We start from the raw sequence: 18,141 nt of genomic DNA, 5'->3' as shown, positions 1-18,141 counted from the left end.
AGATATACTTTTTAAAAATACAACCAGAGATATTTTAGGACTACTGTAGATACCACCGTCTTCAGAAGAATCTTCAGTTGACAATCTTTGATTTATTGTCTCACGGTGTACCTCATATTTGGAGCAAACTTCTAGACACACTGATACCTACTCGAGGTCAGTTTTTTAATTTGAGGTTTAAAACTATTCTGTTTGCCTCTTGTGTTATGTTAGATTTAATTTAGAGCGACTGTGTGTGACTGGAAGGCCCCCCTCCCTCTGTAAATATAGCCAGCTTGGTCATTTGGCAGCAGTGGAAAAGCTGACTTATGAATAAAGTCTTTACATGCTTTCTTATGAAAAAAACAAAACACACAACATGACCACATCCTTTTCCTTCCTAATTAAGAGCCCTGATGGTAGGTGGACTCACAGTAAATTCTCTTTACCTGCTTCTCTTTGTAAATAATTGCAAAAAATGTGATGTTTTTAGTAAATCATTGTTGTTTGTTACTATTCAGCTTTTGTTTGCACTGCAAATACTCTCTCATGGCTCCCTTTCTCTTATAAAAAGGTCTCCTTTATTCAATAAAATTATCCTTTGCATCGTGTTGGTGTCTACTGTTCATATAATACATAAATTACATCAGGCATGACAAGTAACTAACGCTTTAATCAAACAAACTGTTCAAATGTGTTATATTACCATTGTGTGGGAAACAAGCTATTACCATAGGCAATACATTTGCATAAAATTCCATTACATTGTAAAAGTGAGTCGGGTTTACTGTCTTTGAGCAGCATAATAATTACTGGAAGGCCTTTACTGCTGATGAAGGTGCTACTTTTGGAAAAAAGACATATGGATCCAATACTTACGGTGATGCTTATGGTTGTTGGCTAAGTAGCTCTGAGCAGGACACGTAAAACAGCCTGGCTAATCCAGACAATCTTCACTGACACAAAATATACTGCACCTCTCCAACTATTTTGTTACGGTAGTTAATGCGGGGTTACTAAATAACGAGTCTATATTGACAATGTTTCTGCTGCATGACTAAAACAACCTTTGAACAAAGTTGTTTTGCTCCATCCGGCGCTTAACAACCACGCAAGACAACTGTGATTGGTTTAAAGAAATGCCAATAAACCAGAGCATGTTTATCTCCTATCCAGTAATGCTGTGTGGACTAGCCAGACCCTCCTTCACAGCGCTGTGGAGGAAGGTCTGGCAACTACTAAATAACCTACGAGAACAGGTAAGGAACAAACCTGATTTCACCTGCTGCCTCAGAGCCTTAGACGATGTGTCCTCCTTGGAAAATGCAGAGCGAGGAGCTATCCTGAATCTCATTACTAATGAGGAGCTCTTAACATCCCAGGCTTAGTACGTAAGATGCAGGTTGCTACACATAATTCAACGCTTAAATTAACCATTCACAATCCTAAGTACCTCCTACAGCATATAAATGTGTGTCTGTTCATTTCTAAGTGATTTGAGTTTGGTAGAAGCAGCTGAACAGATGACACCGATTTGCTTATTTTATCTACAGCCATCATAGCGTTTTTTTCCTCCACTTCTGCTTTTCGCTGTAGGTTTTGTCGCTGTTAACCTCTTTCCTTTTCGCTCTACATAACGTCATTAAAATTGTACTTGACTCTCTGCCTGATCTCTGCACTTGGGTTCACCCCCTGCAGCGGCAGTATAATAATTATTGATAATATTACTAATCAGTGCACGGACATCAAAACATTATTTAAGCATAGGTACATAGCACTCTGGATTCAATTCCAGTGATGCATTGATTTGAAAACACAGTAGTGTATGTTTTAAATCTGTGATTATTTAAACTAATGTGACACGTATCATATTAAACTTGAATAAACAAAAAAGGACTTATTCCATTTATTCAGGAAACACTTTATTTGGGAGTATTTGGGAGGGGATTTGTTGCTGCATGTTGGAAGTAGGGCAGACAGAACACTACTTTATCTTGTTATTATTACTTACAGATAATAGTTATTCAGGTGAAGAGCATGATGTTACCATAGTCTGTTTTAACATAAATAAATAATATAAAATAAGAGAAATATGCAATTATCACTTCAGTTTGCAATACTAGGTTATTCACTAATTAGCTGCTTTTATTCCTCGCTGCCATCAGTCTGATCGAGTTGTTTAGCCCGCCGGCTAACAAACAAGACAACCTTCTGAAATCACTCACTCGTTTGATATGGGAAACATAACACATTTTGACCTGGGGTGAAACACTGCTCTGAAAATGAGGAAAAATACTTTCCACTTTCACCGGCAGCCGACAGCGACCGTCCCGGACGTACACACGCAAGATTGTGTGTGTCAACCACGACAGCACAGCAATATTCAGAGCCTTCAACACCTCCAGAGAACCGCCATCCCCCCCGGACTGTACCAGCTATTCATAAATCCATCACTACATTGTCCTTCCTCAGCTCTTAGTAACTACAGGGATTTAATAAATCAGGTCGCATCACTACAACTTCTGAAAGGTCTCAGCTAGTATTGACTTTATAAATGTGTAACTCTCTTACTGGGAAACATCTGGAATGCTGTCCAACAAAGAGCAATCTATGTAAGAAGGAAATCTGTCATAAACAATACAATATAAAAATATAATATATATATATATTGTTTGTAAATTTAGGTACGGAGAAATAAGTGTTTCTCAGAGTAAGTAGTATTTATACAGTAGGGCTGGACGATTAATCAAAAATGTATTGACATTGATATTCTGAAGCTGTTAACATATTTTTCCTATGACGATAATTTCGATAATTTATTCCTGTTGATAGGCCTACTTTCTCCTTAAAATCCTTCTACCATGTGTGTAGTAGCTTTGCCCGGACCAGTCAGCTGCATGGAAAGCATTATGGAGGAGAACTCAAACACCGAGTCAACTGAGCAACTTTGCAGTCTGGAAACATTTTGGCTTCGGAAAAGATGATTTAGAACAACGTGATTAAGTTAAAATGTGCAATTAATCGTGATTTTAGGTCATATCGCGCAGCCCTATTATACAGTTAGGAAAACTAGCCGATTATGCTAAACACTGTTGACTGTTATTATATCACACGGTTATTTAAGGGTATGTTGTGTTATTTTTGTCAAATGTAATTTAAAATCTCTATCATGTTTTAGGTCAGATATGTCAAACATATTCCATATTTCTTGATGTAAATATTTTGTAACCACTAAACTCTGCCTAAGAACTACGTTGTGTGGTGCAACCAGATGTTCTTTAGTCATGCGTAAAACTCCACTTGAGAAGAAACACTAACGTTAGAAGTGGGCTAACTTATATAACTTGCTGGTGCCTCTTTGCTCCTGGCACTGTTGAGCTTCTTGCCTACCTCAGCGACCTCCACAAGAGAGATCAGAAACACTTCACAGTACTCCAACTTTGCAACAGATCGATATCGCTCCAGTGAAGGTCAACAGTCTCATCCCCCTGCTGAAAATTGCCCGGCCCTATACTAAAGAATCGGACTATTTTCCCCAGGCTACAGTCCTGATCAGAGGTCCTGATAGCTTTCTGCTGATTCAGAAGTCCCAGTTGAGATGTAGGAAAACATACATATAAGGTGGGAGTTGAAGGTCAAGTCATGTTTAGTCAAATACATTCATATAGGCCAAAATCACATATTCATGTCAGAGGGCGTTAGATTCTGTACAGACGCTTTCTATTCTTAGACACTCAATTGAGGCCCTCTTCTAGACAATCCCAGTTCACCCTTACTGCATATTTGGGTTTACCGTGTCAGGCAGCCACAACAACATATTCCCAGAGTGACAGTGTATGATACCATATACTGAATGTATGTATTTATCTATTAGAACTACAGTAAGGTAAAGTGTATGGACTTAAAGATAAAGATCATGCCAGACTACATTGTAAATTAAGTATAGGTTAAAACCATAGAACTATTAAATGCTCCTTTTACCCAAAGAATATCTTATTGAATTTGCATAACCCAGAAAGTAAATAACAAGAACAGAGGAAAGATACAGGAAACATATTTATATCCAATGTACAAGGATGCTGGCTTACTTCCCTGACCCGCAGAATACCCTTTTATTTTTGCTTTGACTAAATTGTCAAGAAGAAAGCTGAATGTATTGCTCTTCTCCACTAACCTTTGTACTGAGCCGGAGAGAAGAAGCAGTCTGTGGCAGAGTTAGAAAGATGGGCCACAATCTTCTCCAGAAGGTCAGCCAGCACTGAGGAGAAGAAAAACCCATATATTAAATGTATGCTAGTGCAGCTTTAATAAACCTTGAGATAATACAATTGCTGAAGGCAAATACATCAGCCTACAGTACATCCTTAACATCAACCATTTACTGTATAGAATGTAGAAACATCCTGTTATATGTATTATTAGGCAGCCGAGTTACAGTGTAAGTGGTTTAGAAAGACTTTTGACTGAACCATACACAGTATGCATGCTTAATGTAGCAATAGCCTGAGTTATTTGCATAAAAGAAAGGCCAAAAGAGTCACAAGTCATAGATGGTTCAGAAATGATGCAGCATTAAATCTACAAAGGATGAGTGTCTGACACAGAAGATCATGGTTCAGCTGCAAAAACAATGTACATTAACACCATCAGTACACTTCGCAAATGCATCCGCTCGTATCTATTTACAGCTTCACTGCCCCTGACTGTCCCTGAGTAAACGCTTACAACACTGTTTTTAGTGTCATATCACACTGCCGTGCAAAGAAACCACCCACAGTCACTGAAGATCTAATTGTGGAACTAGAGAGGGAACACTGAGTGATGAGGCCGATGGTAAAAGGTTTACAGATCATACATCTCTACAACAACAACAACACAGTATGTTCTATTATACCATTATTCTTTGCTTTAATGAGTATTTGAAAGAAACTTACGTGTGAATTCCTTGCCAGTGACAGCACCCCACTGACTCTTTCTAGTATATAAGTAGCTTACCAATTTGGCAGCTTGATTTCACAGTAAGTATCACTAATTTGGCATGGCATGAAAATTCCACTTTATGAGATTTTTTAACATTAATTTAACAATCCATAGGCAGGCTAATTTAACATTAGCCTGCCTATGGACCCCAGTGGCTAGAAAGGGTGATAGGTGTAAACCGAGCCCTGGCCTGATCTGGAATCGAGCCCCTCATGAGGTCATAAAGGCCAAAATTGAGGTCAGGGGCAAGAAGGCGTGGCTGTGACTCAGTGGTAGAGCGGTCGCCTGCCAATTGGAAGGTCGGTGGTTCGATCCCAGACCTCAGTCCTATGTCAAAGTGTCCTTGGGCAAGACACTGAACCCTAAGTTGCGTGTGTAAGTGTGTATCTGATGAGCAGGTGGCACCTTGTACGGCAGCCTTGGCCACAGTGTATGTGTGTGAATGGTTCCTATACTGTGTAAAAGCGCTTTGAGTAGTCGTTGAGATTAGAAAAGCGCTATATAAGAACAGTCCATTTACATTTGTTTAACATTATGGTCCTTTGGAAGAGTGTAGTTTGCAGTTATACATATTTAGGTGTTTCTTTTATTTAGTCTACCCTACTTGATAATAATATATTAATTGTTCCCTGCTAAGCTATGAAGTAACAGTACCACTTCTGGTCCACTTAAATTACTACAATGAATTATTTAACTTGTGTGGAACTACTAGTTGATGACCATTGATAGCCACTTCCTACCCAGCACTTGCCTTTGGCTCGCCCCCAGTCATCCTTTAACATATTACACACTTTAAGATGAATATATGTCATCTTATCTGGTCCTTTACTTGAAAAGGACTCTTCTTAAGCAGCACCAGGGAAGGTAAGCTGTATCCCAAAATATTAACCTTTTAAAAAAATCATTTATCATACAATAGCAATTAGATATGTGATGATTGAATGGATCTATCGTTGAAATAAAAAGGTGTTTTACATTGACTCTCCGTTATGTTTGGTGTAGCACTTCTCACAGAGCCCCCGTTTCTTCTACATTATTCAAAAGTCTGTATACATAACTCTATGAAGTGAAAAGGGATGTTAGTGAAGTCATGTTCCTGCAACTGCTTAGCATGCAACAAAGCCATGAATGCTTCTGTAAAAAAAAAAAAAAAGAAAACAGCAGTGCAGCCCGATTAGAAAACACACTCATCTCAATGCTACCCAGTGACTCTGAGCACAAGTGAATGCATCTCATTGACATGCTGTTGAGACCAAATTAAGCAATCAATACGCCGGCGAGATAGTGAAGTATTGAACACGCAAACAATTCTAATCATGAGAGCTTTGATGAAGCGATAGTATAATTAATCATTTTTGTCATGCAGCTGTGTAGAACCCTGTCGAAGACACAAGTGATAATCACAACATACATGGAGCTAGTAAATGTTCACTAAATTGCTTCGGAAGTAGGTTAATTTAGTAGTCAGCCTATAAATGCCACAATTTAACTCACTGAATGTTTCGGAAAAAGTTGAATGTTAATGGTGTGCCAAATGAAATAGCACGTCGACAGCGGAGGGAAGATGAGAAGATAATATATCTTGATCATGGTGTTCCAGTGAAAAGCCTTAAATGAGCAACATAGACCACGGAGTAGATGCTTTCACAGAGTTCAACAGTGTGCTGATGAGAGGAAGCAATCACTGTACAGCGCATGCATTCATGACAAGATTGTCCGCCCTCTTTTATTTTAAATTCATTTTTGTCCTCCTTGAATTATAACTATTTACTCTGACATAAGAAATATATATATATATATACATACATATATACACAGTACATAATCAATATGTATGCTGTGTTAGCTATGTAGCTGTTAGCTTACCCTTTCCAGTTAAGATGTCGGGTTTGGAGGTCATGACTTTGCAGTACTGTCTCCGACAGACCTCCATCCAGCTGTCCTCATTTTTTGAGTCTTTAGAAGATGCCAGGAATGTACTGATCTCAGAGTCTGTAAGGTGTGGGGGGGGGTTATAGATGCAAAATCACAACAATTCACCAGTTCATATTGGCCACTTCATCAACGTTCTTCCTACCCAGTGAGTTATGGTGGATCTTTGGTGGGTCCGGAGAGTAGCAGGGGGGCAGAGGGTAGCTAGAAAACATGGGCCAGGGGTAAGGATCTTCTCCCTGAAATGAGCAACAACAAAAAAATCCCATTGTCCCCTCGTTACACCCTAATGCAATTATTACAGAGACGATGCATCATATTTGCATTATTGTCATTTATTCATTTCTGCACTGCTCTGACGGCAGACTTGTTATGACTGCTTATGAGTTTGCTGGGTTATTGATGTGTAGGGTGCATTTGTTTTGCAATTCATAAACTTTTCAAAGTATGAACAGTGTGGTGCAGTTAAACAATGACTTGTAGATTAATTAATTACTTCGCAATTGTTTAGCCCAGAGCTGGTAGCAGTTTGACAAATTATGCATTTGTTTATATTTATAAACCATCAGTTGTTTTCCTCCTTAATATCTTATTTTAAATCCCTGCCTTCCTTTCTTTTTAACCCACTGTCACTTGTCCAAAAATGTGCTCTAAATGCAGTCCTGGTTCTCCAATCGTCTGTGCCCTCCACTCCTAATAATCCCGGTTATCCCTAGTTTTTGAGTTTGCCTCTCAGGTGATGTGCTGCTCTGACAATGTTAGAAGATAGATGCACAGAGTTTGCACAAACATGCAAAAACTGTTTTGGGATTCTGCTGTTGCTGAAGGTAATAATGTGATTTGAGGTGCATAACGGTATACACACACCAAGAAAAATAACCATTGTTATAACACGATACTTCACACAAAATCAGAACTTAATCAACAGCTTTCTGCTCCCTGTACAAGTGACAGGAGAGATAAATAAAAGAAACCCGAGAAACACAATGGAAACACTCACTAAACTAATTTACACTCTCCCCTTTCGAAATGTCTTTGATATCCTTTTATTGACCTCTACGTAAATCGGTTTCCTGTTTTGTGTCCAGCATAAACATCTAAATCATTTATGTACTATATCAAAAACATGCTGAGTAAATAAAGCTGCAAATAATGATTGTTTGTAAAAAATAAAATTGCCAGTAGCACAAACCTTGACTGAGTTTGTGTTAATGCAGAATTTCATAATATTGTGATTAAAGAATAATTAAAGGGCAGATTGAATAAATAAATAAACCATTTAGTCACTTTAATCAGTGGCAATGATTAAAGTGATTAGGCACTGTGCACCGTGATGTAGGCTCGTATCGGTCTGTGTTGTTATCCAAAGAAGCCACCATTTGCGAAGTGTTAAGGTGTTTGTCTTCCGTAAACACTACTTATCTAGGAAAACAACATTTCACCAACAAGGTTAGTTGTTGATTCTTTGGGCACTGACATTTCTACAAAATATCTGTCCAGCACAGCCTCACAGAAACGCTACGGTTGTGGTGGTTGTTTAGCACTTAGCTGGTTCATAAAAACAACTAACAACACTGACAATAAAGAGAGAAAAAGCATTTAGTCCACACCTTAACAGTTGTTGACTTCAACCCCAATGGATGCAACACACTTTTTCTTTTGTGCAAAAAACAATTTGATTTGCCAAAAACTGTGAGGAAGAAAAGAACCTTAGATTGTACCAATAAAAAGTATATTATATAGTATAACATAAAGTATAGCTGACCTCTTGCAGAGCTCGAGGAGGAAGCCTCCTCTCAGACGGACCTCCCACCACACTGACACGAACCAGCACGTGATTCCTCTCCACGGATAGGTTGTCGATTATGAACTCCCTGGGAATGTTTAACACACATGACAGGGGGTTAAATAAAGGTGGAAGTGGAAGAGGTAGTGCAAAAGGAACCAAAGTAAACAATACAACAATAACAATAAGTAACGTTCATGCACGGAGACTTGTGTGCTATAGCATGTCTGCAAGAGGATCGAATGAAAAAACATTTAAAGAAAAAGAAAAGGTTAAAAGGAAAGGACTCGATATGCGTAGTATGTACAACACAAAACAAATTGCTTGGAATATGTTTGGGAAGACAAGGTCATGCTAATTATTATGCAATATAATATAATAATATCAAATTCACCAGCACTTCAAAACCTCCCCCAATTTATTGGAGCTCAGATAACTTTCTTTGAAAAGTCCTCTAAGAGACAGTGCACAGTTTGAAGCCTCTGAATGACCGTCATTACTGCAAAGCGCAGTAAGAAAAAAGGGGAGAAGGCTTTCAATGTTAGAATTTTAGATAAGATCAGAGCATATTCAAATTATAAAGGCACTTTAGGGGGGAATGGTGTCATCCTTGGTGGATGGTACTTATAACTGAAGCAATATCAACTTGAACTTGGTAATACAGGAGAGTATTGTCTTTTACAGTGCTCTTTCCAATGGCCAACTGCCACAAAATGTAATTTGCATACAAAATGTAATGCACACAAAATGTAATTTGCATATATTTATTTGTGTATAATACATAACTCAGAGCTCAAACAGCTGGGGTCAAATACAATCTATAAACCGATTTGGGTTTCACTGATACTAAAAAGGTTGGGGCAGGAAATAATAATAATAAAAAAGCATAAGGGAAAATGAATGACACGAAGAGTAGGGCAAATCAAAAAATCTGATACCAAACGAAAAAAAGAGACAGAGGACACGAAAGGGATAATAAATGAAAAAGTCTTAATTCTCCAACAATTGAGTCAGGACTCAGACGTACAATGTGAGTTGGCATTTCCATTCACAAACAATAGCCCCAGCTCCGCCAGCCATTATCAAGAGAGAGGGACTCTTGATCACCCGCTTTTTAGAAATGGCCTTTTCACTGTCCTCCCGATTTATTTCATTTTATTTGTGACAAGGCAAACGAACAAACAATTTCTCATTCTGAGCAATGATTACATTTGAAAGTGCTCTGTCACATCCGGGGGATGCACAGAGGAGCAAAAAGCCTTCACTGAACGAGGGAGAGAAGGACTGTGTGCTCGATGTGCTCAACCATTAACCGCTAAATGTCTAAATATCTGACAGAACTTTCCTTAGCTCAGCTAAGCTCTGACTGGAGATAATTGAACTTTCTAGGAAAGCTCTAAAAGGCAATATCCAAGTACATGTGCATATTAAAACAATAGTTTATCAGAAATACGCTTATTAGTTGCTTTTTTCCCGAGAAGTACAACGAGATCAATATCAAGCTAATGTCTGTGTGCTAAGAACAAATCAAGATGTGGTTAGCCTAGCTCAGCATAAAGACCATAGACCGGTTCTTTCTAAAGTTCAAAATAACCTACCAACAACATACATACATACAACAAAACTGAATGTGTAAACAACAGATTGTGGTTTTTAGGGGGAGTTAGATGCTGTAACTGTTCCTTGATAAACATTTGGCGGAAACACTGTGCACGGTAACTCTGAACATCATCACAAGGTCTTGCCCTAACAGTAAGGACGCCAGGTTGCGCATTTCAATTTAAAATTTTACTTATATAGTGCTAAATCACAACAACAGTTATCTCACTGCATTTTTCATAAAGAGCAGGTCTAGACCGGACTCTGGGATGTTATTTATCTCCCAGGTCTTTCCATAAAGAGCAGGTCTAGCCGGACTCTGGGATGTTTATTATCTCCCAGGTCTTTCCATAAAGAGCAGTCTAGACCAGACTCTGGGATGTTATTTATCTCCCGGTCTTTCATAAAGAGCAGGTCTAGACCAGGACTCTGGATGTTATTTATCTCCCAGGTCTTTCCATAAAGAGCAGGTCTAGACCGGACTCTGGGATGTTATTTATCTCCCAGTGTCTTTCCATAAAGAGCAGGCCTAGACCGACTCTGGGATGTTATTTATCTCCCAGGTCTTTCCATAAAGGCAGGTCAGACCAACTCGGGATGTTATTTATCTCCCAGGTCTTTCATAAAGAGCAGGTCTAGCCAGGACTCTGGGATGTTTTTATCTCCCAGGTCTTTCCATAAAGCAGGTCTAGACCGACTCTGGGATGTTATTTATCTCCCAGGTCTTTCCATAAAGAGCAGGTCTAGACCGGACTCTGGGATGTTATTTATCTCCCGGTCTTTCATAAAAGCAGTCTAGACCGGACTCTGGGATGTTATTTATCTCCCAGGTCTTTCCATAAAGAGCAGGTCTAGACCGGACTCTGGGATGTTTTTATCTCCCAGGTCTTTCCATAAAGAGCAGGTCTAGACCGACTCTGGATGTTATTTATCTCCCAGGTCTTTCCATAAGAGGCAGGTCTAGACCAGGACTCTGGGATGTTATTATCTCCCAGTCTTTCCATAAAGACAGGTCTAGACCAGGACTCTGGGATGTTATTTATCTCCCAGGTCTTTCCATAAAGACAGGTCTAGACCGGACTCTGGATGTTATTTATCTCCCAGGTCTTTCCATAAGAGCAGGTCTAGACCGGACTCTGGATGTTATTTTCTCCCAGGTCTTTCCATAAAGACAGTCTAGACCGGACTCTGGATGTTATTTATCTCCCAGGTCTTTCCATAAAGAGCAGGTCTAGACCGGACTCTGTGATGTTATTTATCTCCCAGGTCTTTCCATAAAGAGCAGGTCTAGACCGGACTCTGGGACGCTGTACTGGATAAACTGCTGTTTGTCAAAAAATTGTTTTAGCACGTAGCTCCTTTTTTAGTTTGTTTACAGACTTAACAAACCAGACCCCACATGTTAATTAATGAGCTTTAGAAATGTTAGAGTCTCTTTTGAACCAGGTTAGCCATCCCCCCCCCTTGCTTTCAGGATTTATGCTAAGCTAAGCTAACCGGCTCAGGCTCTAATGCACAGCAATCAGATGTTCATTTCACTCTCGGAGAGCATTAAACTAGGATAGATTATTAAGATTATTCCTTAAAAGAGAAGAGAGCATTTCTGTTTTTAAATTACATTACATTAAATGCATTTATAATACTGACATTACTCACATTTTACTGACATTTTTAATTGACAACTCATGAAAAGACCAAAACCAGAGTTGGTCGAGATGTCAAGGACTTTAAAAAAAAGACTGGTAATTAATATGTTTGAATGTATTATTTGGGATTTATGGTAGAAGTTATGTCTCTAAAAAATAAAGTATTTTGCTTTTGCAAGTTATAAAACGGCTTTAATGCTACTGCTAATAACACTAATGATACAAATAATAGGGCAGAGAGGACCATACATACATACATATATACAGTACACATACAGACATACATACATGCACACCTGGACTTAAATTCACACCTGGTCACTTTATCACTTCAGTACTGGACTCAACACTGACACTTTAATAATAATTTATGGTCTTTTCTTTGTTTATTTGACGAACCTTCTTATTGTTGTTATTATTATTGTTATTTTGCTGTCTTTATACTGTCTTTTTTGTCTATTTTTTATTTCTTTTTCTTGCTAAAACTGCTGCTGGAACACAGGATCAATAAAGAGAAGTCTACGTCTAAGTCTAATTAGATCATCGTGACAGATTTGTTTAAGTAATTGACAATATTAAAACTATGCGCCGTTGGTTCATACCCATCCTCGGTGTCCAGCTCAGTGACGTTCTCCCTCTGACTCTGCAGCAGCATGGAGCAGATGTTGTACTGGCTCTCCAGCAGCAGAAAGGAGTCCAGATTACAGCAGAGCACACTGAGCAGTCTGCAGCAACACAAACAAACACACAAACACACAAACAAGACATCAAAAATACAGATGGGGCTGGCATTTTGAGAAAAAGTAGCACAACAGCATCACTGGGCAGTTCAGACTAATGTAGTGCATCGAATCTAATCTAATCTACATATTGTACTGCAGGGTAAAACCATGCAGACAAAGACCCCCGTTTGGACTCTGGTTGTCCATTTCCCCCTGGCACTGTACCACGTCTGCAACTGCTGGATCAGTCAACACAGTTTTTCGCCAGCTCGCCGCAGCCAATTGTGAGCTTTGTTAAGTAGGAACCCCTTCAGAAGAGCTTCACGGTTCATTTTCTAGTTGCTGGTAATGACGCCAGGCTCGAGCAGGCCGTTAAGCTCCAGCAGCATTTTGGGAAGCTACAGTGTGTTTTAGCTCTGTGTTTTCTGTGATTCAAAACCTGTAGAGAGGAAAAGCTTCATAACATCTCTTGATCACGCATGACTTTTTAACTTCAATGTTACTGCTGGTCACAGTTTTATTTGTAACAATTTTTTATGGAATAAGCATGAAAAATACCAAGGGAACACGGATGGTAACCCAAATTTCACACCCCCACCACCACCTCCTACCATCAGCACCAGAGCTAATCTGAATTTAGAACAATCCCATATGTGTGTCACCGGTGTGAAGCATTAATCAAAACAATCTAGTTAATTCTCATGTCATCTGCCTGCTATACGCTCTACACCTTCAATTCATTTGGAAAAACCTGTCTTTTAAATATCAGATATCTATAAAAATAGGTATTTTTATCATTTCAATGATGTCAGCCGGACTATGTTGTTCTCATTTAACATGTTATATACAGTACTCACTTTTGATAAGGCCAGATATTAGAAAGAGTGAATATATATATATGGGAATGTTTGCAAATGTTTCCCTGTCTATTTTTTTTTATTTTTTTTATTATTAGGACATTTGGTCACACTTTACTTGGAGGTATCTACATAAGAGTGACATTACACTGTCATGAACGAGTCATAAACATAAACGTTTATGACATAACGCTTCTTTTAGAAATTAGGGTTAGGATTTATGTGTCATGACTGTGTCATGTCACTCTTATGTAGATACCTTCAAGTAAAGTGTAACCAAACATTGTTTTCATCTACTACAGAACTTTAGGGTTTGAATAATAGTTTCACATTTTGGAAAATGCCTCATTTGCTTTCTTGCAGAGAAGTAGATCGAAGAAGGAGATCGATACCACTCTTATATCTGTGCATTAAGAACGGAGCTAAAGCATACCCATAAGAACCCATTAGTCAGCTAATAGACTGAAGGGTTAGTTGGATAGTTGAAATTACTGTATTCTTGTACAGTTTTATGAATATGTCCACGTTGAATCCCTTCTACGTTATCACTGCTATTAGTCAACACCATTGAAAAATAAAAAAATAAGGCTTACAAAACAGCACATGCACAATGGACTGAACAGAAATGTCAGAGTTATTTTTACACATTTAAAGGTCTGTTTAAAACAACTTTGATCTTGGCTTTTACAAAATGTAATTTCACAGTATGTGTCCTTGTATAAGAGGTAGAGTGTGTCCTTGTCCTGACATATAAGAGGTAGTAGTGTTAAGCTCTGCATGTGGTTTGGTTTTGTGTGTAAGTCCTTGTTAAACATCTCTCCTTCCAAGCAGCTGCTTCCTGGCCTGATGGGCAGTTGTTTGGACTCCTGTGTGACTGACAGCTCTCCTCACTCCTTCTGACAGCAGCACAGCAAGAGGCTGAGAGTCTGTCAGGCCTTCTGACCCCCCTCTCCGTTTGAAACCAAGAAATACAGAACCGGCCCTGATTCCAGTTTGTGTAATGCAGAAAGGCTAATAACAACACAAAATAGGGCAGTACCAATACTTGGTTGGTGTTGTTCAGCTTTGTTGCCCTTGTTTTTAATGTATCTCTGTGTGTGTGTGTGTGTGTGTGTGTGTGTGTGTGTGTGTGTGTGTAAATTGTGTTGTGTGTGTGTTGTCTGTGTGTCTTTGTGTGTGTGTGCTACAAGATCAATAAAAAGCCAGAGTCAAATTCCCTGTATGTATTCACACTCACTTGGCCAATAAAGCTGATTCTAATTCTGAACTGCAGTTTTAAAAAAAAGGAAGGAAAGATTTCAAGAGTCCACATTACAGTTGATTTTACTAGGTGACTCATTTCCTTTGGAAATAGGACATCTATTCACTTCCTAAACTAGGACACAAAAGGAAAGCACTGAGGCTGGATGGGTAAGACCTTTGAAACACTGCCATCCATTTCACCTGAAGTTGACATTCATGCTGAGGAGGACTACAACTCCCTTTAATGACACCCATTAATGACAGATGATTACTCACTTGATGATGTGCACACATGTATCAGAGGATTTATAAATAACCCAATCAAAACCAAGTGTAATCTGCCTGCCATTTTGACCAAAGATCATTCTGCTGATTGATTGGTCACGCCTGAGGTAAGATGCAGATGGTCAACTTAACGGACACACTATTTGGGAGGCTTGTATATCGTTGGCAGTCAGGAGGGCCTGGTGAAATAAATCACAAAAACACTAAAAAGGTAAAATAATGCAAAGAAAATCTCTGGAAATTAAGGAATCCTTAGCTGTAGGTTTGCGGAAATGACAAAATAAGTTTGCACATTCTGATTTAATGATACAAATAAGAGTCAAAAACTAGTAACTACACCAATCTTTGCTAATAAAAACATTTGCTTTAATTAATGATCTGCACATATTCAGGCAGCAGACTGAAAAGCCCAAAGGCTGTGTATGTGCAGAGATCAATTAGATCTCAATTGGGCATGAAACAAAACAAGTAATCTCTTCCGGTTTGTTGTCCATTTCAAGATGCTTTCAAATCTAACTTGCTCGTCGCTGCATAATAAAACTAAATATCTATGTACTCCCGGCCCAAAAAACTCCAGCTACAATAAAGTGTGTGACACTTCTTGTTTCACATTAGCGCCTAGGTGTTCAGTGTCACAAGAAGTGTTGTGTTGTTGTGTGTGTGTGTGTTTGTGTGGTGTGTGTGTGTGTGTGTGTGTTGGTTGGTGGTGTGTGTGTGTGTGTGTGTGTGTGTGTGTCCTTCCTTGTCCTATTCTTGTCATATTTTAAGTGGATTTTGTGCTACTGGTTAAAAAGGTTCGAATGTGTGACGCTCTACACACACGAGCACGCACACTTGAGCTCAGAGCGTTCAGCAGCAGAGCGAGAAGAATAAAAGGCATCCAAACAATTCAGAGAGGGGAATACACGGGCAAAGGGTGCTAGTTGCCATGACAACAAAGAGGCTTTAAGCAACAAGGAAAAGGGCTGAGGGATTTTGGCTCTCATTAGCTTGTGAAGATCAAGAGGGGTGGGACATTTGGGCAACTCTTTTCCTCTAAGAGGGCTGGACTTCAGGAATGCTTGGCGCGTGTTTGCCAGACAGCGGTGCTGGCGACTAAAGCTGCGATCAATATGGTAGAAAAGATTTAAAGCATATAAAGAAGTTTTGACATGCTGCTGGAGTGTAGTCCAAGGCTGGTGTCCAACTCACAGCCAATAGCAGAACCAACGCAATTTCATTAACATTGCAAAAGTTCAAACCAGCTCCTGAGATTTCACTCTGATGGTTTCTTTGAGGATAGAGTTAGCATAACTCTGTATTTTGTTATTTATTAACAGTGAACTGATTACACTGACAAGTAAGTCTGTGTATCTGGAGCTTGCTATATCCTATTCCTGTTCTTCTATCACAAACACATGAATAATCTGCCATAAAGATTCATGTCTTCAGTAGTAAACCAATGGTCTTGGAGCTCGGTGCTATGTGAAAGTCAAAAAGTATTGAGAGACTTGAATATGCAATATGAGAAATGTACAATAACGCCAGACTTCTAATTTCAACAAGCACAAAAAACACCTTCAGTACAAAACTGAGTGGCAAGGAACAAGTATGCCAATACTAAGAATGAGCATATTCCTCACAATTAAATGATCTTTTTTCAAACATGGACCTGGTATCTATAGTTTGGTATGCGGCTAACGTGATAGATCGACATCTGTGCTAATTATTTAGGCCGAGCGCCCCCCCAAAAAACAGAGAACACAGTCTCTTAATCAGACTGCTTTTTGTGTCTCAGTGGAAAATACAAAAATATGCAAAATGCTAAATCTGTGATTCCAGGCATCTGGTAAGAGTATCTGTGATATCTGCAGAGATGTTCAGAGAGTCAAATATATTTATAGTGCTACTTGTAACTCTGTGTAATACAGATGATCCAGTGTTGAATAAACAAAAAATAATATCACAATGGAGGAAGAGCAGGTGCTCGTGACGCAGGGATAAGCTAATAGGATCCACAAGGAAGGGAATACATTTCCCCTAGAAATTTAAGAACCGCTTCAGTAAAGTACAAAAACTACTAAAAACTGTTGCAATCGCAGCTACATTAATAAAAACAAGACCAAAACCAGTGTGATAGTTTGACCCTGAGGTAGACCAGTGTGGGGTCAATGGTCATGTTTTTTTAATCATGTAGCCATGATATTGAAGCTTTTTTTTTTTAAATCTTTTTGTACTAACAAAGCAGTTTGCCTTGAATTTTAGGAGGGAATATTCCCGCTGCCTTGTAGACAATCACTTTGATGAACTGTCTCAGCACGGTAAGAAAATAGTCTTGGTAAAAGCAACGTGTTGTGAAACCGTTTAGTATATTAATCAATCCTGCTGTTTACAGCGGAGATTTACTGACCTTTATGCTGCAGAGGGCGGTGTTCTCCACTAGATACATACTGAGCCAACATAAACCACAACAGTCTAACCCATAAAGTAAATAAATACAGCTTTACACCACAGAGAAACATCAAATTGTTGGTATGCAAAGATCCAATAACATGAAAGTCGCACCAGAGCGCTTCATATATATGAGCTACTTTATAATCCAAAAGATCAAGGCTCTTCAATGTTTTTCAAGTTAAGGACCCCTTAACTAAAAGAGAGATGGAGCGGGGCCCCCTACTACATGTATAGTTTAAAATGAAGGTGCATATTAAGCTAGGCCTACAATAACGTGAAGCGTGGCCTGCAGCCTTCAGTAGTTCATTTTTTGCATAAAATACTGAGATATTAAAATACCCTGACAATTGTTGATATTTTATAAATCTTGTTTTAATGAATCCTAAGGTTGGCCTAATTGACTACCTAACCTATAGGCCAGTAAGCACTGGGGATTTTATTTTCTAATTATTATATATTGGATCCAATTTTCTAAAAACAACTTTCAAAATGTGATAATTTGGAGGCCCTCCTTCCTTGCCTGTGAGCAACGAGCCCCCCTAGGGGTCCCGGACCCCCTGTTGAAGATCCCTACAGCAGGTGAATGTGTTTCCAATATCAGGATGTTTCCAATATCCAATGTAAGAATGGCCACAGCTTTCTCTGCTTCCTGTGATGTGTTAGCTCAGACTAAATAACCC

At 39.0% G+C, this 18,141-nt stretch overlaps 1 protein-coding gene across 2 annotated transcripts in view; it reads right to left on the bottom strand.

Moving 5' to 3' along the window:
* Positions 1–18,141, bottom strand: part of tbc1d32 (TBC1 domain family, member 32) — a 73,173-nt gene that overhangs the window by 29,308 nt on the left and 25,724 nt on the right. For both annotated transcript variants that reach the window (XM_032543038.1, XM_032543039.1), the window contains exons 24-28: positions 12,525–12,647; positions 8,657–8,765; positions 7,037–7,130; positions 6,826–6,951; positions 4,154–4,237 (exon numbers count right to left, since the gene is read on the bottom strand). In XM_032543038.1, coding sequence (XP_032398929.1) covers positions 4,154–4,237; positions 6,826–6,951; positions 7,037–7,130; positions 8,657–8,765; positions 12,525–12,647 — 536 coding nt within the window. The remainder of the gene's footprint in view (positions 1–4,153; positions 4,238–6,825; positions 6,952–7,036; positions 7,131–8,656; positions 8,766–12,524; positions 12,648–18,141) is intronic.

Source organism: Etheostoma spectabile, chromosome 18, assembly GCF_008692095.1.
Source record: "Etheostoma spectabile isolate EspeVRDwgs_2016 chromosome 18, UIUC_Espe_1.0, whole genome shotgun sequence".
NCBI classification, from domain to species: domain Eukaryota; kingdom Metazoa; phylum Chordata; class Actinopteri; order Perciformes; family Percidae; genus Etheostoma; species Etheostoma spectabile.
Note: the sequence above shows the minus strand (reverse complement) of the source record. Positions and strands in the feature narration are given on the sequence as shown.